The following is a 21,069-nucleotide window of genomic DNA, read 5'->3' on the forward strand; positions in this document are numbered from 1 at the left end:
CTGACCGCTGGCCTCCTCTCCAGTCTCCCCTGCCGGTTCCCTGAGCGAACAGCAGCAGGTCGGTTGAAAAAATCAAATGCTATGCATTTTGCGCCACCAAAACTTGCCATGTTCGATAACAACGTACAATGGATTGCTTCCAGTTGGATTTTAAAAATAATGTTAGTTTCTTCAGTGACAGGAACCCAAAATGATCACCACAAAGGTATGTGATTGTGAAAATGAATCCAAGAAAACAACTTGTTAGAAAAATGCCTTTGTACTCAATCCATCACAACAACTCATCGAAAAACCATTTAAAAGTTCTCTTTCCTCAATCTTTTTATCGAAAGCCACAACTTTTTTTCAGCAGGCTTTCAGTCTTCTTTCTCTGAAGAATTTAATAGTCTATTTGATTCGTATTTTTCACACAATGTTCAAGGCTGTAAGTTTTCGGTGTACAAAAACAAGAACCTTCAGTTTTTCTCGTCCTTTACAGAGATCTTCGCTCAGAACATCAGATATTACGAGACCATAGATTACAATGCAACTGCTGTACATAAACAACACTCGGAGGTGTTAAATTCCTCGATACATTCTGCCGTCAGCATCAACTTCTGGGCCTTTCAAAGGTATATATCATATATAGTACTTACAATGTAACAGCTTACACTAATTTATAAACTAACAGAAATGCTCACTTTGCAGTCGAAAGAAAATCAATATTTGATTAGTTGTATTCTTGCTCACGGGTGTTACAGCTTAGAATATTTCCATCAACTTTAGTACTCGCTACTCATGAAAAATAAAAGCTTATTTTTGTCTTTGAATTTCCATCCAAAGAAATTTCCAGTTGTCGCTTTATCAGCATCGGAGATTATTCACAAAAAATGTCTCGTTTCGAGTCCTGTCGCAGGGCTCAGAGAGTACAAGTGATTACGATCCACGGACGACTTACACAGGAACCGTGAAAGGTAACAATTTAATGCATACTGTTTATCAAGATTCCCTTTATTTTGTGACGTATTTGCAAAAAGTATCATACTTTTTGTTATTGTAAAAATTAAATAGGTTACTGTTAAAACCAAAAATGAAGACCTAAAATTGCTGGGCTGCCAGTTGGCATTATTGCTGTTTCTGTCGGTTTCTATCGGTGTTTCTAAGGTCGATAAAATTAATTATCAAATAACTTGCAATGATTCACATTAAGTATTACATAGTTATAGGGTGTTTTTCGGGCTTGTTTGTTTTCTTCTATTTAGGAGATCCAAATTCCTTTGTCATGGGCCACTTGATAGATGGGCGATTTGACGGAAGTTTCTATACACTCGGCGAAACTTTTCACTTGGAGCCTATTGAACGGTATACTCAATCGAAGACATCTTTTCATTCAATAATCTTCCCCGCCACAAGTGTCAAGTTTAATTTCTCCAAAATTCAAAGGAAAATCGCTCACTTTAAAGATCTTCAAAAATTAAAGAACCAGGTAAGATAGATTTATAGATAAGAAAAAATTGCATCGAAATACATTTCGAGAATCAGTTATGCTCATGATTGAGTAATAACCTTTTTTATCCTTAAATTCATTTTATATTAACAGGTTACTAATAAACGAGTTCGTCACAGCAACCCCAGCAGCTCTGATCTCAACTCGTGCACTGTTTACCTTGCCGCAGACCATTTATTCTTTAAAGAAGTCGGTTCAGGTTCTGAAAGCGTCACAGTCGCAGAGATGGTGTATCACGTGGCAATGGCTGATAAGATATTCAGGGGGACAGACTTCAACCAAGATGGTGGGCCTGGAGATGGCGTTGGATTTGTCATAGCGGCTGTCACTGTGTTTAAAGAGGCGCAAGCGGAAGGTAGTAAAAGTACTCAAAAAAATCTACTTTAATGTTCCACACTGCCCCACTCTAATACCCGACTATTAAAACAGTTTCGATCACGTGGCAAGTATTCAAGGGGTCAAAAAAAAAAAAAAAAAAACTACAGTCCGATTCTTTCAGAACTTCGTAAATTGTCTACAACAGAGCTCTTGCTGCATTTCTTGTCACAAATCCTTCATCTTTTATATGTATTTTAGGAAAAACAATTCATGTTGAAACCATGAAGGAAGTTTGCCGGAGGGAAAGTGATAAAAGTGATAAAACTGGGGGCGGACGGTCTTCCCTTGTCCACTTTTGTTTTTGTTTCAGGCTGGGTAGTCGTCTGAAATCTCTCATTTCCCCTCTATCATTACCACAGGTCCTCATCTTGCACCGGCTCGGCTGATATTAATCTATCTGTGACCGTTTTAGGTTCCTTAGCGAGCCCAGACGATATCAGTATCTTGTCATACCTTACCAAATGGAGCGAGATTGATCATGACGATTACTGCTTAGCCTTACTCTTCACCTATAGAGACTTTCCTAGCGGGGCTCTGGGCCTAGCGTGGATTGCGAGCACTGATCAGATGGACCCTGGAGGTATATGCTCCCCGGAGACTTACTTGGAAGGAAAAGAAGAACCAATGTACTTTAATACAGGAGTAGTAACGCTTTTAAACTACGGAGCTCGAGTACCAAGGAAGGCCACAGTTATCACAGTAGCACACGAATTGGGTCACAGCTTTGGATCCGAGGTAAACAAGAATTAAATTTGTAGGAATTTTCCAGGATGCTTTTGGATTAGTTATGATCCTGAGTAGACCATGTAGATAGGGGCATTTTAACCCCTAGAAGGTTGAGTAATCACCCTGGCAAGGAATTGCATCAGGACAAGGACCTCTCGATCCAGTCTCTCCTCTACCAGCAGGTGAGACGTTTGTCACGCTAAGATAAGCGGCTCTATTTTTATTTGAAATACCAGTAAATCTTTATTCCTGGTTTGGTCTTTCTTTTTTCTGTCCGCAGCATGATCCAGCTACGGCCCAGTGCTCCCCAGGAGGACAAGCGGGTAACTTTATCATGTATCCAAAAGCAAGCGACGGACATGAACCCAACAATTACCTGTTCTCCTCTTGTAGCAAGCAGGAGGTGTCCTCTGTTATCTCTGCAAGAGGACCGCTTTGTTTTATTGGTGAGCATTTTAAGTCAAGAAAAACTCATCGTGAGATCAAATTGAAAATTGAAACCTTGAAATGCTTGGATTAAACTTACAGTTCTCTATTCATTTCCTTGCCCAAAAAGCCCTTGAAATACTTTCTTTTGTGATATCTTCTTTTGACACCACCTGCCACTGTGGGGGGAGGGGGGGGACAAAGGATGGAGGGAGGGGAGAAGCAATCTGTGAAGTACTGGCACAAAGTGGTAGTAATGAGTGACAGCAACCCATCTTTCGTGATTCACTTGATAAGAGATCGCAATTTGTAACGAATTGGTCGATGCGGAAACCACCGCAGGGGTGAATCCCGGCTTTTTTATTTTCGTGCAACTGGCAGGCCTGATTGAAATCAACTCGTCATATTTTGTTTACCAGCTCATAATAACGGGTCATACTGTGGTAATAAGATTGTAGAAGAATATGAAGATTGTGATTGTGGAAGTCCAGAGGAATGCCTCGTAGTCGACAAGTGTTGTGTGGCGCGAAATGACGCCATGAAAGTACCCGGATGTACGATCCAGCCGGGAAAACAATGCAGGTATGTGTCACGTGTTTACCAGTGTGTCGAATTGTGGATGACGTCATTATGTCGAATCTTTTCGTGTCTCTGCTCCGAACCACGGGTGCAAAAATCTGAGCAACAGAGGTACGCAGGGAAATTTTCCAAAATTCATTTGAGACGGATCGTAGCAACTCCTTAAGAGCCGAACATGCAAGTCTGAAATACAGATGTGACACTTTCAAAGTAGGTGAAAATTACTCTAACGGAATTTTCCACGAAAAGAGCTGAGAAGAGCAGAATTCTATCTTCCCAAGTTATGAAACACAGAAAACCGTGAACACCTTGATTTCACGCTGACAGGTTAGTCCTCAAAAGTTCAGTACACGCATACAAAACCACAAAATCGCGATTGTAATTACCATCATTGTCGACGGTTTGGTTTTCTGACGCCTGATTGTCTTTTTAGCTTAAAATACAACAAAATTTCAAAAATTTCTCTGATGTTCACGGATTTTTAGTTTTATGTTAACTGCTGTTTACGTTTCAGTAACGTGGCAGGGAAATGTTGCGCGGAGGATTGTACTTTTATCTCAGCATCTCAAAGACTCGTTTGTCAAGCCGAAACAGAATGCAGTATGGTTTCTATTTGCAAATATCCTTTGATTATATTAGGTTAGATTAAAAAAAATGAGCTTCTCACTCTTATTACAATTGCTCAAAGCTACAAGTCATACTTTAGACAAGGGTAATAAGAGAAAAATACCTCATTCATCATGATTGCTATCCATTCACCAGTGATTATCAACCACCAATTCATCATGATTGCTATCCATTCACCAGTGATTATCAACCACCAATTCATCATGATTGCTATCCATTCACCAGTGATTATCAACCACCAATTCATCATGATTGCTATCCATTCACCAGTGATTATCAACCACCAATTTTTGCGCCAAATATTATTGAGCAATCGGCAAGGACAGTTTTTTTTAATGATAGGAGAAGTACGCTCCAGAAACTCAATCATTTTTCATCTCCGCCACTAAGAATATAAAAATGACATCGTGTGCGTTCGAAGATTCATAGCAGTAACATTACTTTTCAAAAACTGTCTAAAGTATCTGCTTACAATTCGAAGGTGGACGCCGCCATTTTGAAACTCACTTGGTAACCTGGCTACTTGGCTTTGACGTAACAAAGTCTCGCTCTTTTAAAGGTACCTTTAAATGGTATAGATCAAAATCAAATTGTTTCTGGAGCATACTTCTCCTTAACCCTTTAGCTCCAACTGAAGGAGCAACTAGCATCCACTGTTTCCTTACGGTAGTGAATCAAACAAAAAAAGGAAAAGAAGCTCTTGATTGTTAAACAAATTCATCTTGTTAGTCTTATGAGAAATGTATAGATAACAGTAAGGAGAAAACAGATATTGATGTCACGGTGTAAAGAGTTATGTTCTTTAACTTATTCTAGCGGTCAGGAGGGGCGTTGTCCTCAAGCTGAGTCAAAACCTAATAATGTAACATGCAATGCAGGGTTGAACACGTGCCAGGAGGGTGCCTGTATTGGTACAATATGTGCACTATATGGGACCAACGATTGTGAATGCCATCAGAACAGAGAAGAAATGTGCCATGTCTGCTGTAACGGTAGTAATGTAAGTAACAAGGCTGTTATTGATACCGATCCTGCTCTCAGACTTCACACTGGAAATAGTATGAGCAACATTAATATTGCATTTTATTTTTCTGTGTGATTGTTAGGGAGTTTGCATATCAGCTCAGCATTTCCTGGGTCGCGTCATCTTAAAACGTCCCGGCAGCACTTGCAAGCATCACCAAGGTTACTGTGACGAGCATGGTTTGTGCGTCACTGTGGACAGTGAAGATCAACTCAACACACTCAGGGAGGTTTTTAGAAGATTTTTCACCAAGGAAACTATGGGGAACCTGTGGAGCTGGATGACAAGAGAATGGTAGGCAGTTTGCTCTTTTTTTGGCTTCTTTGGTTTGGCCTCGGACATTTTTGGCTCATTTAAAATTCTAAACGGTGAGATGGCTCTCAGTGCTACGAGAGCGGTAATACCCTCGAAAATCTCTCGCCACTCTTTTGCAAGCTCACATCGCTTACTAGTTCGAAACCCACGGGTATCACCGCACCTGTTCCAAGGCCAATCATAGTTTGCTCGAAGGCTTCTAATATGTCAGTCACTTGTACTCGGTATTCTTGTGTGACACAGAGAAATGGGGGGGGGGGGGAGGGGGACAACCAAGTGAAAATAAGAGAAAATAGAGAACAAAGAGAGGGGCTTAATCAGGTTATTTAACAATTATTCCACGAGCGCGCGTTGGATATGAGATGATAGATAGCCAACTCGGCGCTACGCGCCTCGTTGGCCATAATCATCTCATATCCAACAAGAGCGAGTGGAATAATTGTTTTATTAAAAACGCCCCCAAGAAATAATTATTTTGTAAGAAGAAACCGGATTTTTAAGCTCCCTTTTGATTTTAAGCTGACGCGTACGCTTGCCATATTTGTAGACTATGGTATATTGGCTCATATACCATAATGGCTAAGCCAATGAAAGTCTTGAATTGCATTATCCAATGATCCAGTTTTTAATAATTATGGATAGTCTCTCGATTGAATGTATAAAATTATGTTTTCCGAGACGTCCGCATAGGGCTCAATATACGAGCCGTTTTCTAATAATGGTTTATTAACGACTTTCTACAAGGCAGCTCTACATTCGTCATGAACTAAATATGTAACTGTGTTACTAATAAACAAAAATAATAATAAAAAGGAAAAAATAGATGTCTGTGCAAATAGAAATATACTCAATGTTATATCATAAAAACGATAAATATGTTCATATAGCAAAAATTCAATTGTTGTAAAAAATGATATATAATCATTTATTCTAAACTGGGCCTTCGTTAAGAAGTTTGAAAACTTTCTTTGAAATGGCTTTTAGTCAGTTTCAAGTTTAATATCACAAGGAATACCATTAAATAATTTGGCTGCTGAATCTTGAATTTTCGAGTTTATCATTGGAAAGGCGACTAATCCCAGCTGATGAAAGAAAACGCACGAAACGCGACAATTTCATGCGAATGCCAAGTCGATTTCTACAGAGTAAACAAAGTTTTACCTAAAAACCTTGTGTGGAAAAAAGGCTGAAATATTCAAGGATGGAATACAAGGACGACTCTAAGGATATTATATATACAAGGCTAATGGGTGATGATGGAAAACAGCCGAAAACGTTTGGTTTAACCATTTTAATAATTTTTCTTAATATTTTAGCCTTGTATATATAAATATATCTTATTAACCAACCGCGAGGGCCGGGCCGTACTGGGAGAATATCGGCCCGAGGCCTTGACAGTACGGACCGAGCGCAGCGAGGTCCGTACAAAAAAGACCGAGGGCCGATATTCTTCCAGTACGGCCCGTCCCGAGCAAGCTTGATTAATAAGAGATTTATTACACGACTGAAGTTCAAAGGGACACAAGTGCGGTATCATTCGGGACCATTCGGGACAGTGCCCGGTCCAATACTGAGAGAATATTGACCGGCAATAGAGCATTTTGATTGGTTGATTTTAGTTATTGGCCCTCTGACTTCCCGAGTCGTGTAATAATATCTTTTATTAAGCGAACATTATGGACGACTCCAAGGATGTTTTGGTCGATTTAAATTTGAGCGACGGGGTAACAGGGAAAGTAAATAAAAGTCAACGTAGGGCTACCTGTGATCAACTGGAAAAGATCACCACTACTGGGGACAAGAAAACACTTCATGAATTACTGAAGACTTTGGTGGTCCTCCATCGCTTAGAGAGCTTCAGACTGTATTTTTTGTGATCAAGATAAACTCGCATGGACCTTGGATTGATAAGCAATCCCAACTTATAAACTCCTAGCTTGTTTTCCAAATGGTTGTCAAGTTTACAGTTGCAGTGATATATTGTCAAATTGCATACTGGGGGGTAACAAGAGTTGATCTTACTTAAAATGTGCATCAACAAAGGCTTCGATCTTTAAGCTACTGAAGAAAAAATGTTATCTCACAATGGCTAAACTTACATTCCATTATTTACGACCAGACGCTCTGTTTCTGTTTCTTATTCAATTCAAAGAACCTCAAACCGAAGCTGTAATTATCATTATTCAACATGGGGCCTTGACATGACTACAAATATTTGAATTTGCACTTCTTATTCTATAGGAGTGTAAATTGTAATTATCAGAGATTTGATTTCTCATATAAACCTTTTTAGCTCATATGAAACTTTGTTTAATTTCTACATCCTTTCGTGAACTCAAAAAGCCTTTACTTTATTTGTTTCACCACGCATTCTCAAATGTTCATACCTCAAATATACGATGCAAACTAGTTAATCAACCCATTTTATACAACCGTTTTTCAATTAACAAGTTCTAACGCAATAAACGTTTCCAATTCTCTACAGTTTCCCCTTAATTTTTTTTTCGCTAAGTCGTTTGTCCGTCAAATTCTTTTATAGTCTTCTCGAATTTCATTGCATGAGGTCTCTAGGAAGTGAATAAAAATCACTCCAGATCTGAATACGAAACATTTGATGGATCTTTACCTCGCCGAAAAAAATCACGGCAATATATCAGACTATCACCAAGCTTAGCGATAAATCATATTCAGTCAAAATATTAGGTACTCATTGCTTTCTTGCTAACGAATGGCTTGATATTTTGTAGGTATTATGCAGTGATTATAATCCTTGGTATTTTCCTGATTGTGATTCTCCTGAAGTTTACTTCCCACAGAGGAAGTCCTCTGCTGAACACAGCGAGGCGAGCAATCTTACCGTACATGACTCGCAATCACCTTACCAACGAGCATGTAACGACCCGCCAATTGTCTGTTTCTGCTGAATTTTATGACGCATCCGAGGGAGAAGACCATGGTGACGAAAGTAGAAGTGGTTTGCATCAACACTTATGGTCTTTATTCCCGGACGTGACAAGCCATGACTTGCAAGAAGCCATCTGGATCTATTCTTCTGAGCAGGATGTGATAAACCATCTTCTCAACCAAGGCTACACGTTGAAACGTGATTGAACCAGCAGGTAACTTTCACGTACTTCTCTGTGAGAAAGCACAACGTTTATCAAATCTGTCGTTTAAATTGTAACCTTATGAGTGTCACGCTAAACAACCTCTGTGATATCTCAGACACAGCTAAGGAAGGGGGCGAGTGAAACTAAACGCTATTACACAGGTTTGCCTCAGTAATGAACAGTTCTCTCTCCTCAGGCACCGCCAGGTGCACGCCTGTAAACATCTCAAGGTTGTTGTCAGCTGTCTCAAGGGCTTGATTCCCGTAATAAACTCCCAGATGTTCTTTTTAGCAGTTCTAGCGCCTTCTTTATTTAAACTCTCATCGAGCGCGAAAATTCCCCACCTACTCACGCTACGCATGTGCTATGCTGATTTTGCAACGACTTGCCGGCGATAATGGCTTCTTACTGTACAAGGGATTTATTTCGCATTGCTGACAAACAGTTTCTTTCTTTCGCTTTTCAGATGCCAAGTCTTCATTAAGACAAAAAACCGTCGACAGACACAGGCAGTTACAGCACCACACACATTTTATCATTGTTTTAAGGGAAGACGTAAACCTAATATGTAGTTATCTTAACAGAATGTTTACAAACACCTGACACATGTTACTGTCAGCAGACAAATCTCACATTTGATAAAACTTTTAGTCGAATTTTAACAAATGTCGTTCTTCACTTTGCAACTGAATAGCGAACTAAGTAGCGGATCTCCTGTTTGCCTCTCTTTGTTTTAATAGCATGTGTCTTTTTTACTTAACGTACATTATGTATCACTTTCTAACTTCACGACAGCTTCAGACAACTTTATACACGATTTACTTGCAGACAACAACAAAGTCTCTTTCGTCGGCAACATACAAATGTCCATCTTTAGAAACAGCAACATACTGCGGAGACGCAAAGCCACGAATAGTTGTAAGGTACTCTCCTTCCAAGGTAAACACTTGCAACCGGCTGGCATGAGTGTCACAAACAATCAAGCTGTTGAACTTATCGACGACAAGACCTAAGGGGGAGTCAAGACCCTTCACCTTATCTACCGTCATTTTGCCGCCTATCTTGTATAAGATCTTTCCGTCATTGCTGAAGACCAGCACACAGTGGTTCGTCTGGTAAGAAACATAGAACTTGTCTTCGTGATGAATTGCAAACGAAGGAGATCCTGTTAACTTTGGATATCCAAAGCTATTGAGCAGGTTTTCCCCGTTTGGAGAGAGGATTTTAACCATAGCATCACCGCTGTCGCACAGGATAACACGGCCATCGCGTGCCACTGACACCGAGCAAGGACTCTTTGTGCGCCCTCGGAAATGTCTCACAAACGTTCCTTTCTCAGTGCACTGAGTAATGGTCTCACGATCAATAACAATGATGTCTCCAGAGCATGAAACAGCTACTGACCGGGGATTCTTCAGTCTCTTGTTCGTACAACGTGTTCCAAAGTGATTTAGGTACTTGCCATGAGGATTGTATAACTTTATTCCGATACAATCCAAAACAGCAATATTTCCTGTCACTTGACTTATAGCGACATCCTTCGCAGTAGCAATTGCGCTATCTATGTGGTCACCGAAAATGTAGTGGCCATCGTCTGTGTCGTCAAAATCATCCCGTTCTTTAATTTTAGTTCCTAGTTTATACTCAAGTTCATACTGATGCGGCTCCACTTGAATAATCCTCGGACTGTTTGCCAGCGGTTGCCCATTAACGCTTATCATTACTTTGTGTTGGCCAATAGATTCGGGAGTAAACGTAAATTCATATTCCCCGTCAATTGTGTCTTTTAACTCCTTGTCCAATTCCGCTCCTAACGGGGTTTCAACATTTATCTCTACTTCATCATTCTCGTCATAACATTGATCCCCTCGTGAATCTTTTGTCAGCACTGAAATATTGCTTTCTTCGCCGACTACTAATTTCTTTAATCCTTTTCCCTGTGCCTTGCACTGCGACGGATCAGTGTCACTCACAACCAAACGTCCTACGCCTGACAACCGAAACCTTTCAAACGCTTCCTCGTCGATAACATAATTCAAAAAGGAGATATCAAACAATGTGTCGCTGGAATTTAGAAGATCTTCGCAACGACTGACGATCTTGTGCTTTTCGTTCATAATTTCAACACTGCTATCTCTTTCAAGAACGTTGTTTCCGTATTCGACAATGCTTTTCAATCGTGAAACACGCTGCCTCAATTCATTTTGCCGGGTTGCGTGACTTTCATGGTATTGTTCACCAAGTTCGTCGAGCTCCTTAAACAAAGCTTTCTTCTGACTTTTTAAACCTTCAATCAATTCATCTACAATCGCTGCCACTTTTCTGCGAGCCGCCTTAACTTGTTCCTCGCTTCTTTGAAGAATAGAGGTATTCTCCTCCATTTCGTCTTCACAATCGACGATTTCGTGTCTCGCTTTTTTTACAGCCTTCTCAATTTTTCTCTTTCCTCTCCGAGCAGCTTTATAAACATCGCACACATAATGAGATCGATGGCTCTCGCCGCGACATTTCTGACAAATACATTCGCGACAGTTATCGCAGTAAAGATTTACAGCTTCCCTCTGGTGGTACATTTCTGGACAAGTGATTGGTCTCTGTGAAGGATCTTCGATGTCAGTATTCTGGCGATGCAGTCTTTTACTGTCGCGAAGTGTCTTGCGGAGCAAACGCGGGGTCGAGGAAACCGACCTTGGATATCTAGACATCACGGAGAGGATACCTTCGACTGTGTTCAACAACTAAATATGCGGCGAAGTAGATTTCCGACAGTCTCTGCTTTACGATAAAAAAGCGTTACACAGAAGAAAGTCTTCCGCTCTAAAAAATGATTCAAGCAAAGCGGCATGGGGCAGATTTCTTGCAACCCTTTCGACTCTTCCTAACCGATGTCATTTTCATTGTGTTCTCTTCGCTTGCAAACAAAACCAACTATATCACGTGATCCATTAAGTCGATGTCGTCATCGTCAGACTATTTTTTTAAGAAAAATGACATGAATTTCACGCGCAAAATAGTATGCTTCTGCACAGTTTCAGTGGCTTTTTTTTCCTTGAGCGGTTGCGATGGTGTAAGAGGCAGCAGTACCCGAAAAGAAGTCCAAGGAGCTAAGGTTAGGGTTAAACCGCGCTGACGAGACCCGGACAGATTGAAGTTTTAAGTTTCTCACAAATCCATCTTTACTTTCAGTTTCTATGGATACCTTGTTGCTCACTCCTATTTCATCTTTGCTCCAGCAGTTTACACTTGTGTAGCTGGGTGGTTGTAAGGGAGGGTTTGATTGTACAAAGAGCTTCAATAAAATGTTTATGTTCCACCTTACTCATTGACATTCCTCCATCTTCAAGAGCATTAAGAGCGGCCTGTAAAATAATAAAAAATAAAACAAATAATTGAGTCACGAAAAATAATATTAGAACATAGCTAGCAGAGTCGCGCAATCAAATTCATTATACGTAAGCGTGCTCAAAATCCCGATAGTGCACGCTGATAGCGTCAGCAAATCCGACTTCGCCAGAAATTTTTTTTCGCGCGAGCGGCCATTGCTAGTGCGGGGAAAAATAATATATTTCGCGACAATAATGGATACAAACAGAAACTCGGCCTGCTAGTCCGAAAACGAAGACAATGTTTCGACCTTTTCCCATGGGCTAAAGTTCTTAAATGAGGCAGAAAAAGAGAAAAACAAAGGAAAAGGAGACTCGGCATCAGCGCCGTCACGATTCGCTTCAACTGATATTGTTGTCCGTTTTTCGCGTCGCGTTTGATGCACAATTCCACCGGCTATGTTCTAAAACAATTAGTTCATGCTTTCAGTTGTGCACTATCGAGTTATGGAGCAGGTGGGAAGTTTGGAGAGCACTCAAGAAGCTAGAGTTGCTCTCGGCTACGATCGCCTCGGGCAACTCTTACGCTTCTTTCGTGCTCTCCAAACTTCCCGCGTGCTCCATAACTCGATAGTGCATGCTAAAGCATGAACCAATTGTTAACTAGCATAGGTTCAAACTGAAAGACAAAATTTTGATTCATTTCACGGTAAATTATCCAAGGGGAACGAAAAGTTTCAGTTGGGAAAAAAAAAAGCTATTTTCCAGATGTTTTACGTCTTGTACAGGATTTCAGGCCCGTTCCCTTAATTCAAAATGGGCGCACAATGTTTTGTTTTGTTCTGCTTCCTGTTTTTTCCACTAATTTTAAGATTTCCTTTCGTTGTGACTTCCTGTTCCAATTCCTTTCAGTCACATGAAGTAAGTCGTTCGATAAAAACTCCTAGTTCCCAGTTCCCACATACAATCCTTTAACAATTTGACTCCTAAGAGTGACCAACTTCCAATTTCTCCTTACAATACAACCCTTGAATCACGCATAGAGTCACGAAAATAAAAGAAAAGATCACCAACTAAAGAAACTCTTGATTGTTTAACAAATTCTCCTTGTCAGCACCTTAAGAAATGAGAACAACATCATGGAGAATACAGATACTGATGTTCACGTGAAAAGGCTTTCACCATTTAACTCTTAGGAGAAATTATCATGAACCGTTTCCTTGTGATTTTAATGCGTTATCTAACAGAAAAGTAAAGAAAGAACACAAACTTTTAGTTATATGGTGTGATGATCATGTCCCGCTAAATTCTCCCAACTAATTAAACAAGGAGATTTATGGCAGCTACGAAGGGAGTTTCAGTTCAAATCAGATCTTGGAAGTTAAAAGTTTTCTCGGAAGACATCATATTCGAAGATTTATCGTTTTCTCGAACTCCAATTTCTTACCTCTCTACACAGATTTTCGAGGTCGGCACCTGAGAACATTTCGGTTTTCAAAGCGAACTCTTCTAAATCCACGTCATCTGCTAAAGGACTGGAACGAGTGTGTACTCTTAAGATTTGCAACCTCGCCTCCACGTCTGGCGGTGGCACATAAATGATGCGATCGATTCGACCCGGTCTGAGAAGGGCCTCGTCGATTGCATCAGGCCGATTAGTAGCTGCGACAACAAGAACGTCTTTCACAGTTGAAGAGCTAATGATATTCAATCTTTGCGTTTTATGGGGTATTTGCGCATTGTCATACGCACCAGATCCTAACTCATTTCTCATCAACTGTTCGCCACAGGAGTCGCTATCTTTTTTGTGTAATGAAAAATGTGATTTTCCTTCCTCTGCTTGGTAGATATTCGCTAATACTCCAATACCATCCATTTCATTCAGCAGAGTTGACAACAGTCGCGCCTCTGCCCCAGTGTTGCTCGTCCCAGATCGTTTGCCAACAATTGCATCCAATTCATCAAGGAACAGAATTGACGGAGCCGTCGCCCGGGCCTTAGTAAACAACTGAAGACAAACGGTATATGAGTTAAAATTCAGAATAAATAGAGACAAATCAAATTAATAAGGCACATATGTGACCATGCGTGCTGTATTTATCGAGGATCAGCAATGTTGAAAAATAATCCTAAATGATGAAAAAGAAAAAAAAGAAAAAAAGAAGACAATCGGAAAAAAAAGACGGGATTCCTGAACTGTCGGTCCACGCAAACCACCCCTTTGTTTCTTGACGTGATTGCTCCCAAAAAAAAAAAAACAATTTGTCCCGTTCAAAAGTAGAAGATGGCGACTTGGTCGCTTGCCTTTTCCCGCGCTTCAGGCAGTTTGCTCGTTTTCGCTTTAGTTCTCATTGGCTCCTGATATTTTCTTGCACTCTCATTGGCCGTTGTGTTTATTTTGGTTTTTGTTTTGCGATAAGCAATCGGAAAGCAATCTTATGACCAAAGCTATGCATCACGAGGAGGAGGAGGGCGAGTGAAACACTCACTTTATCTTCACCTTGAAATTGATAATGGGTGATAAACCGACATGGCGAATTTAAGATAGAAAGATTCAAATCCTCAAGGAAGCTGATGTTAAGCCGTTCGTCAGAGGAAGATAATCCAGGGCTAACGCTGCATTTATTATCAGCTTTTGGATCGTTTAAGCAACAGCCACTTTCCTCTGACCTCTCGTATTTTCCGTTCTGCATCTCCAACATAAGGCGAGTATAACTGCGCACAGCTGAGGGCCATAAACGTGCATTTACATGAAGAGGCTGACGCACGCACTAGGGTGGTTTTACAGCACCCAGGAGGGCCATACAGAAGAACGCCCCTGGGTCGCTTCAGGCCAAAACGTTCAAACGATTGTGGATATCTGAGTGGCCATTCTATTGCCTGAAAATAAGACATTGTTTAAGGATATTAATTAAAATCAATCATATGTAAAAAAATATTTTTCTTAAAAAAAAATAACTTCTCCTGTAGGTGTTTTCTCGGCTTCGCCTTCGTTTCTCTCTACTTTCACTACTGGCGTTTTGCGTATGTCACCTTCGTGACCCGTGCTTTGCGCTCGCGTCTTGTGTTTCTCGTTCGTCTCCCTCATTTTGATTTCGTATTCCTTCCTTCTCGTTCGGGAACTGCATTTTGCATTGGTCTCCTTGAGTCTCCCTTCGCGTTCTCTCTTAAAATCTCCATTTAAGCCCTGACGCCTGCCTGGCTCCATGAAAACGCGCGAAAATTTGACCTCTGAACCTTTACGTTGTATGTCATCAAATATTTATGGCAATAACGTCTACAACACCTTGCGTTTGTACCTCTTGCCTAGTGACTGTGTAACCCGTTTCCACATCACTATTAACGCATCATTTCTCCTTATTGAATATATCTATCCCTCCCGGCCCAGTAGGAAGAATTCAGTGATATATCTATCCCTCCCGGCCCAGTAGGAAGAATTCAGTGATATATCCAGACTATAACCACGTATTGATGTCGATCTCTGTCTTCTATTTAGCAATCTTTTTTGAAATGCGAATCACACACCTCTTCCAAGTAACACAAAACACATCAAGAAGTCTGGGAAAAATAATTAACCACGACAAAACAAACTGTACCTGTTTCAGAGCTTCTTTAACATCTTGAAGTCCCCCAATATCTTCCCAATTGACGGGATTTAATTCAACCATTCCTTCCAGGCCTCGGTACATGGATGGAACAATGTGACACAAAGCCAGCTGGAAATCTGTGGTGGTTACCTCAGGGACACTATCTATCAGACGCAAATGAAACGTTTCACTTTGCCTTTCCCTAGATAACGCTTTATATTTCTTTGTTGCCAAGTCCTGAGAATTTGTTGAACATTACACTCGAAAAGATTGCAAACTTTTCTCGCGTTCTCCCAACATATCAGTTGGGTTATTTCGCCGGTAAACTGATAAAGAGCGTGGTATTTTGCTAATTGGTTTCAAGAGTTTTACTGTTCACCTTCTATTTCAGTCTGTACCAAAAATCAAAGTAATGCATACCTGAGCTGCCCAAGTTGTCACTGCTACTATAATGAAGTACCCTTTTCATTGCCACATATGCTGCTTCTCTACACAGTGAAGCAATGTCAGCACCTACATAACCTAAGGTCAGCTCGGCAAGATGCGATAGATCTACTTCGTCTGCTAACTTGAAGGATCTTGCGTGCGCTTCTAAGATAGATAATCGTTGTAAGGCATTGGGTACTCCAATCACAATCTACAATGCAGGGAAGCAACAGAAAGAAAGAGATGAGACTCTTTAATTCTTAATTCTCAGAAGTGATTACCTTGGAACTTCTCCCTATAACATCCATACATTATCAAGCAAACAGGTAATGAGAATATCTACACAAACTTATCAGGTAAAAGATGTTATCTTGATCTAACACTAAATTCTTGTAACCAATTAACAAGAAAGTGTGTAAAAGCTAGAGGGAAGAATTAACAGTCCAATCTTGGGAGTTTAACCATTTCGGCTATCTTGACTGTTTTGAGGTAGTTTGTGCGTTTACTCCAGTTTACTCATTGCCGCTAATTTGACACTTTTAACCAATTGAATGACATCTGCTAGGGGGTGTCTTTTTAAAATTTGCACATAAAACTGTATGCAACACTCTCTGGATCTACTGAAATCTAACATACGTTCATAATTTGTGGAATAATTGACACAGCCACAAATAGTTCATATCTGATATAATTATGAGTGCCTATAACCCTGGCTAGCTTTGCCATGAAAATGTGTTGAATTTAAATTTTCAGGCCTGGATTCAAGATGATGGGGCAAGCATTCCTAATTATTTTAGATTATTCCTTTACTTTAGTGCTTATCAGTTGTGTTACTTCTTACCTCCCTATCAAGTCTACCTGGTCTTCGCAAAGCAGGATCAATAGCATTAGGCCTGTTTGTTGCTCCAATGACAACAAGCTTGCCCCGGAATTCCAAACCATCAAGAAGAGTTAGAAGCTGAGCAACAATCCTGTTCTCTTGTTCACCACCACTGTTTCCTCTCTTTGGACACAAAGCATCAAGTTCGTCAATAAATAAAACACATGGACCGTGTTGTGAGGCATTCCTAAAAGAAGGCATTAACATTAGCAGCATTATAATAATAAAGTTTGCACTCAAAGCAAGTGGCCCATCCAGCCAAAGCTTCTCTATTCAATTGCAAGGTTCCCCCACCAGGATTTCATCAGGCTTCCCTGAAAACTTACCAGACAATACACATTTGTACTCTTTGGTGGAGAAGGGCACTGTGAGAGTAAAGTGTTTTGCCCAAGAATATGACACAGTGACCCAGCCAAGTCTTGGATTCAGACCCCTTGACCCCAAGTCCAGCTCAATTACCAGTAGGCCAGTGTGTCTCCCACTGCCATTACCCACCAGGGCTGGGTTGTTCAAAGGTGGGTTAGGATAAGCCAGAGTAAATGTGAACATTGATTTCAGATCTGAAAGCTCTAAAAGAATATTTAGTTTAATTCCATCTGTCTACAATTTGATGATTGAATGCTTTAAAAAGAATTGGGAGAATCATTATCCTGAAATAGCTTTTGAAAAAAGAAATAAAGAAACCTGGATTAAGATTTAACCCTGGGTTAGCCCTAATCAGCATTCAAACAACTGGGCCCAGGGCTATAAACTGAAGATTCAGATAAATTTCTAACAAATGTCTAGTGTTTTCTTTAAAGCGAATGGCTGTCACTGTTACACAAATACCTTGCAATCTGAAATGTTCTTCTCAAATTTTCCTCACTCTCTCCTGGATGTGGTCCAAATACATCAGCACCATTCAGTATAATCAACTGTGCATTACACTGCACAGTTACACTTTTAACAAGAAGTGTCTTGCCCACTCCTGGGGCTCCTTGAAGTAAAATACCCTTGGGGCATTCAAGTCCTAGGTGTTCAAAGCATTCTGGATACTGGAAAGGATAGTTAAGAACTTCTTGTAGTTCCTTCTCAGCATCATCAAGGCCTGCTAAAGTCTGAGTGCTGTTGCTTTCGAAGTAACATCCCCTTTTTACTGACTTTACAGTTATCACTGTTTTATCAGTTATTTTTACTGCGTTCTTCCCCGAAGACGGAGTTGGGGGGTCTGTGGCAATGATTATCATTCTTTTGATTTTGTCAGATGAGCTGTGGTCGTTTCTACATTCTTTTGGCTCAACAACACAACCTTGTATTATTGCTAAATCTCGTAGCAAAGTACGAGACACTCTTTCCCTTCTCATCTCACGTTCAACTTGGGTCAAGCTCTGATCAAAATCTTCTGCTGAATTCGACAAAAACAGAGAAATAACAACTGATTTGGCCTCAAAAGTGTCAATAACAACGATGTCATCGGATGATATTTTCGTCTTGATGCGAGAGCTGTTTTTCTGGCATTCTTTCGGGTTGTTTAGAAGACTAACAAGTGTATCGAATTGCAAAAAGTTGTTGTTCCCGTCAGATCTGGGCCACAATGAACACATTACGAATCCAGACTCTACTGCAATTTTAACCGGCGAATTTATCTTTCCCTTTATTTTCTCTGCTACCATCGGTGCAATCCGACATCTTCCAGAGTTGACGTCTTTTGCCTCACAAGGAACACGAGTTAGTTCGAAAGCCAGTTCGTCCGCCATCTTGTATTGACCATCTGATTTGATACCCTTTTTTGTGGGGAGGGGACAGTAAAATTATTATTTATTAAAGTTGGTAAGGTTAGATTAGTATTTCAATGTTTCGTTGAATCTTTATTTTGTTTTCTTTTCGTAATCAGAACAATTTTGTACAATTTTTTTTGGAAAGTCGTACCGAACTATTTCGAGGCAATACTTCAAAAACCCCTAACCCTTTGTAAGTACTCCCCTTCGCTCCCTGGTAAGAAGGGATTATTTGGGTAGCGAGGATTGCGGGCTCATGCAGAAACAAGATGGCGGCGGCGATGGTAAAATATGTGGTCCAAGGTTTGTGGAGGAAACAGCTTTTAACAGCAAGAATTTGTACAAGTTTAACAGCTCAACCAACATTTTTATTTTCAAGTGAATCAGGTAATGTTCAGAGAGGTTGATCAGTTTTAGGGGTAGACGGAAAGTACTGGATGTTTGTAAGTCTTTCGATTGGTGCTGCATCCGTGCTTTAGTTGCTTGGTTATTTGATTGGTTCAAATCACTGGTCCATTCACTTCCAGAGAAAATTTTTATGGATGGGAACTATAACTGATTCCTATGGATGTAGGAGAAACGAGGTTTTAAGTTTTGCGCAATCCATGAATCGGCTCAGTGATAAAGTTGAACGTGCCTCAATGAAATCGATTTACCTCTTTCGGTATGATGATTGTGTTGCTAGAACTTTAGTGTACAGGGTCACTTTTGACATATCTCTGAACTACAATAGTACCCATGAGCTCTATCCTTTTTTTAAGTTTAGGAATCAGGTGGACCTGGGTGGCATTATTTTCCGTAGCTGAACTGTTTGGGCTACGTTGACAACGGCTCGTTGGATCGAAATTTCAGATTTATTTCAGTTTTATTTCAGTTACACCGTCAAATGAGCATGATGAAAGCTACAACATAGCTTGTCCAGGTTGGCTGTGAGAAGGGGCCAATATTGTATGTCCCATTTCCCTTTTGAGTTCTATCTCTGGTAATTAGATGGGGACCCTGTAACATACTCCATACTGTGGTTTTCCCACCTGATCGATCAGAAGCTGTGATGTAGGGCTTTTTGAGGCTTGGGGAGTCCAAATTCTTGGCTTACAGGACTGGCTTGATCTTGGTGCTTTTACTATTTTGTTTGTTCAGGGTTTTAATTATTGAAGTCACAGGATGAAAATGCAAAAGAACAGAGGAATATTCACCATATCACATAGTTTATACAATCAATATTTTATTGAGGCAATTCCATCTAGAAGCTAAAGAATTCCCTGATCTTTTACGTCCAAACTGTAGCAGTTGGTACATCCCAGCTTTCTCTGTAAACAGATGTAGCCTCAGTATATAAATTAGTCCATTAGGTGCTTAGTCTCCCCAGTTAATCTCCTCCTTGTTAATGAATTGTTTGGGTTTCAAGGTTGAAAATTTTATTTCTATCACTGCAGCCAGCTATATGTTCAGTCACCACAGGAGCCAGGGTTAAAATATGGACATGCATATAACAATGTAAAACAAGCTTTTTTGTAAGGTTTACCTTTTTCAAATTCACTTTTGAGGTTAAATCCTTTTTCCTTGTTACTAGGGTCAGTTGGTTTATCTCTTTTTCATAAATTACAACTGAAGGTTAGTCTTGTAAGCACATAGAAAAATGACTTAGTATTTCAATTCTAGGTGGTGGAGAGCAGAAGCTTTGTCAAGGTATAAATTACTTAAAAGATGGATCTGACCCACCTCTGTTACCAGACAGCGAATATCCTGACTGGCTGTGGGAAGTTCTTCAACCAAAACAACCAGTGGACGAAGAGCCAGATGACTTAAACAACAAAACTTATTGGAGAAGATTAAGAAAGATAAGATTGAGACAGGCAAATGCATCCAGGAAGAAAAAGAAGTGAACATAATTTTTTTGATGGCTGTAAGACCAAGGTTCCCAATAGCAAGGTGTTTCAGGGGTATAGGAAGCCCTTAAAACAAAAATTATCGGAGACAGCAGAATCAGTGTAAGAAGAATGTTTCTAAGATACCTGATTCAAACTATAAGGGGGACAAAATAATTTTGTTTTAACCCCTGAGTTGATAAGTAACATAATTGGCTACTATTGCCCTTCATCAGAGCAAAGCTGCGCTGACATTGGTCTAACGCTCAAGGTGTACACTTAATAAACCCTTTAGGGTGGCCAAGTTACATGATCAGTTATCTTCTATATCCCCCCACCAGCACAGTTACAAAGTTGATTTGAAGGAAATGTTTTCATGCTGTTCAACTTTGTCAAAAACTGCCTGAGGTCTTTCAGTGGAGTTGAAATGGGAATTAGTTTCTCTCCATAGATTCATGCTAACTTATGTCCACTGAATATGTCTGGGTAGCCAGTCACTTTCTTCACAGGCTATACTCGATAATATTGGGTTCTTGTGGGCAACTTCATTTCCTTCC

General features: G+C 40.2%; 5 protein-coding genes across 6 annotated transcripts; 3 read left to right on the top strand and 2 right to left on the bottom strand.

Moving 5' to 3' along the window:
• The first annotated feature begins 45 nt into the window (after positions 1-45).
• Positions 46-4,764, top strand: LOC111334955 (disintegrin and metalloproteinase domain-containing protein 10). Its single transcript, XM_088759082.1, has 9 exons — positions 46-205; positions 479-611; positions 823-953; positions 1,242-1,465; positions 1,580-1,841; positions 2,277-2,599; positions 2,871-3,036; positions 3,436-3,598; positions 4,110-4,764. The coding sequence occupies exons 1-9, from the start codon at positions 82-84 to the stop codon at positions 4,237-4,239; spliced, it is 1,656 nt and encodes a 551-aa protein (XP_088615208.1). The 5' UTR covers positions 46-81; the 3' UTR covers positions 4,240-4,764.
• A 189-nt stretch (positions 4,765-4,953) lies between these two features.
• Positions 4,954-9,263, top strand: LOC148731979 (disintegrin and metalloproteinase domain-containing protein 10-like). 2 transcript variants are annotated; one of them, XM_088758803.1, is made up of 4 exons: positions 4,954-5,222; positions 5,329-5,540; positions 8,309-8,680; positions 9,138-9,263. In XM_088758803.1, the coding sequence occupies exons 1-3, from the start codon at positions 4,998-5,000 to the stop codon at positions 8,670-8,672; spliced, it is 801 nt and encodes a 266-aa protein (XP_088614929.1). In that variant the 5' UTR covers positions 4,954-4,997; the 3' UTR covers positions 8,673-8,680; positions 9,138-9,263. The 2 variants fall into 2 exon arrangements, with proteins under 2 accessions (XP_088614929.1, XP_088614928.1); XM_088758802.1 differs by lacking the exon at positions 9,138-9,263 and having other exon boundaries at positions 4,956-5,222; positions 8,309-8,796.
• Positions 9,264-9,300: 37 nt separating this feature from the next.
• Positions 9,301-11,517, bottom strand: LOC111331384 (tripartite motif-containing protein 2-like). The gene has a single exon (XM_022936525.2). The coding sequence runs from the start codon at positions 11,374-11,376 to the stop codon at positions 9,490-9,492; it is 1,887 nt and encodes a 628-aa protein (XP_022792260.1). The 5' UTR covers positions 11,377-11,517; the 3' UTR covers positions 9,301-9,489.
• A 233-nt stretch (positions 11,518-11,750) lies between these two features.
• On the bottom strand, positions 11,751-18,659 carry LOC111331300 (ATPase family gene 2 protein homolog B). Its single transcript, XM_022936420.2, has 7 exons — positions 17,716-18,659; positions 16,849-17,074; positions 16,002-16,218; positions 15,591-15,745; positions 14,665-14,874; positions 13,442-14,002; positions 11,751-12,030 (listed from the first exon to the last, which is right to left on the bottom strand). The coding sequence occupies exons 1-7, from the start codon at positions 18,621-18,623 to the stop codon at positions 11,890-11,892; spliced, it is 2,418 nt and encodes an 805-aa protein (XP_022792155.2). The 5' UTR covers positions 18,624-18,659; the 3' UTR covers positions 11,751-11,889.
• Positions 18,660-18,882: 223 nt separating this feature from the next.
• Positions 18,883-20,700, top strand: LOC111321543 (uncharacterized). The gene is made up of 2 exons (XM_022924493.2): positions 18,883-19,031; positions 20,307-20,700. The coding sequence occupies exons 1-2, from the start codon at positions 18,914-18,916 to the stop codon at positions 20,528-20,530; spliced, it is 342 nt and encodes a 113-aa protein (XP_022780228.1). The 5' UTR covers positions 18,883-18,913; the 3' UTR covers positions 20,531-20,700.
• The last annotated feature ends 369 nt before the right edge of the window (positions 20,701-21,069 follow it).

This window comes from Stylophora pistillata, chromosome 4 (genome assembly GCF_964205215.1).
Source record: "Stylophora pistillata chromosome 4, jaStyPist1.2, whole genome shotgun sequence".
Taxonomy (NCBI): domain Eukaryota; kingdom Metazoa; phylum Cnidaria; class Anthozoa; order Scleractinia; family Pocilloporidae; genus Stylophora; species Stylophora pistillata.

Coding starts and splice junctions, on each gene's coding strand:
- LOC111334955 (XM_088759082.1), top strand. CDS start 82: ATGCATTTTGCGCCACCAAAACTTGCCATGTTCGATAACAACGTACAA. Junction 954..1,241: donor TTACACAGGAACCGTGAAAG/GTAACAATTTAA, acceptor TCTTCTATTTAG/GAGATCCAAATTCCTTTGTC. Junction 3,037..3,435: donor AGGACCGCTTTGTTTTATTG/GTGAGCATTTTA, acceptor TTTGTTTACCAG/CTCATAATAACGGGTCATAC.
- LOC148731979 (XM_088758803.1), top strand. CDS start 4,998: ATGTCACGGTGTAAAGAGTTATGTTCTTTAACTTATTCTAGCGGTCAG. Junction 5,223..5,328: donor TCTGCTGTAACGGTAGTAAT/GTAAGTAACAAG, acceptor TGTGATTGTTAG/GGAGTTTGCATATCAGCTCA. Junction 5,541..8,308: donor AGCTGGATGACAAGAGAATG/GTAGGCAGTTTG, acceptor GATATTTTGTAG/GTATTATGCAGTGATTATAA.
- LOC111331384 (XM_022936525.2), bottom strand. CDS start 11,376: ATGTCTAGATATCCAAGGTCGGTTTCCTCGACCCCGCGTTTGCTCCGC.
- LOC111331300 (XM_022936420.2), bottom strand. CDS start 18,623: ATGGCGGACGAACTGGCTTTCGAACTAACTCGTGTTCCTTGTGAGGCA. Junction 16,219..16,848: donor CAGGTAGACTTGATAGGGAG/GTAAGAAGTAAC, acceptor CCTGCATTGTAG/ATTGTGATTGGAGTACCCAA. Junction 15,746..16,001: donor TGACAACTTGGGCAGCTCAG/GTATGCATTACT, acceptor TGCGTCTGATAG/ATAGTGTCCCTGAGGTAACC.
- LOC111321543 (XM_022924493.2), top strand. CDS start 18,914: ATGGCGGCGGCGATGGTAAAATATGTGGTCCAAGGTTTGTGGAGGAAA. Junction 19,032..20,306: donor TTTATTTTCAAGTGAATCAG/GTAATGTTCAGA, acceptor TTTCAATTCTAG/GTGGTGGAGAGCAGAAGCTT.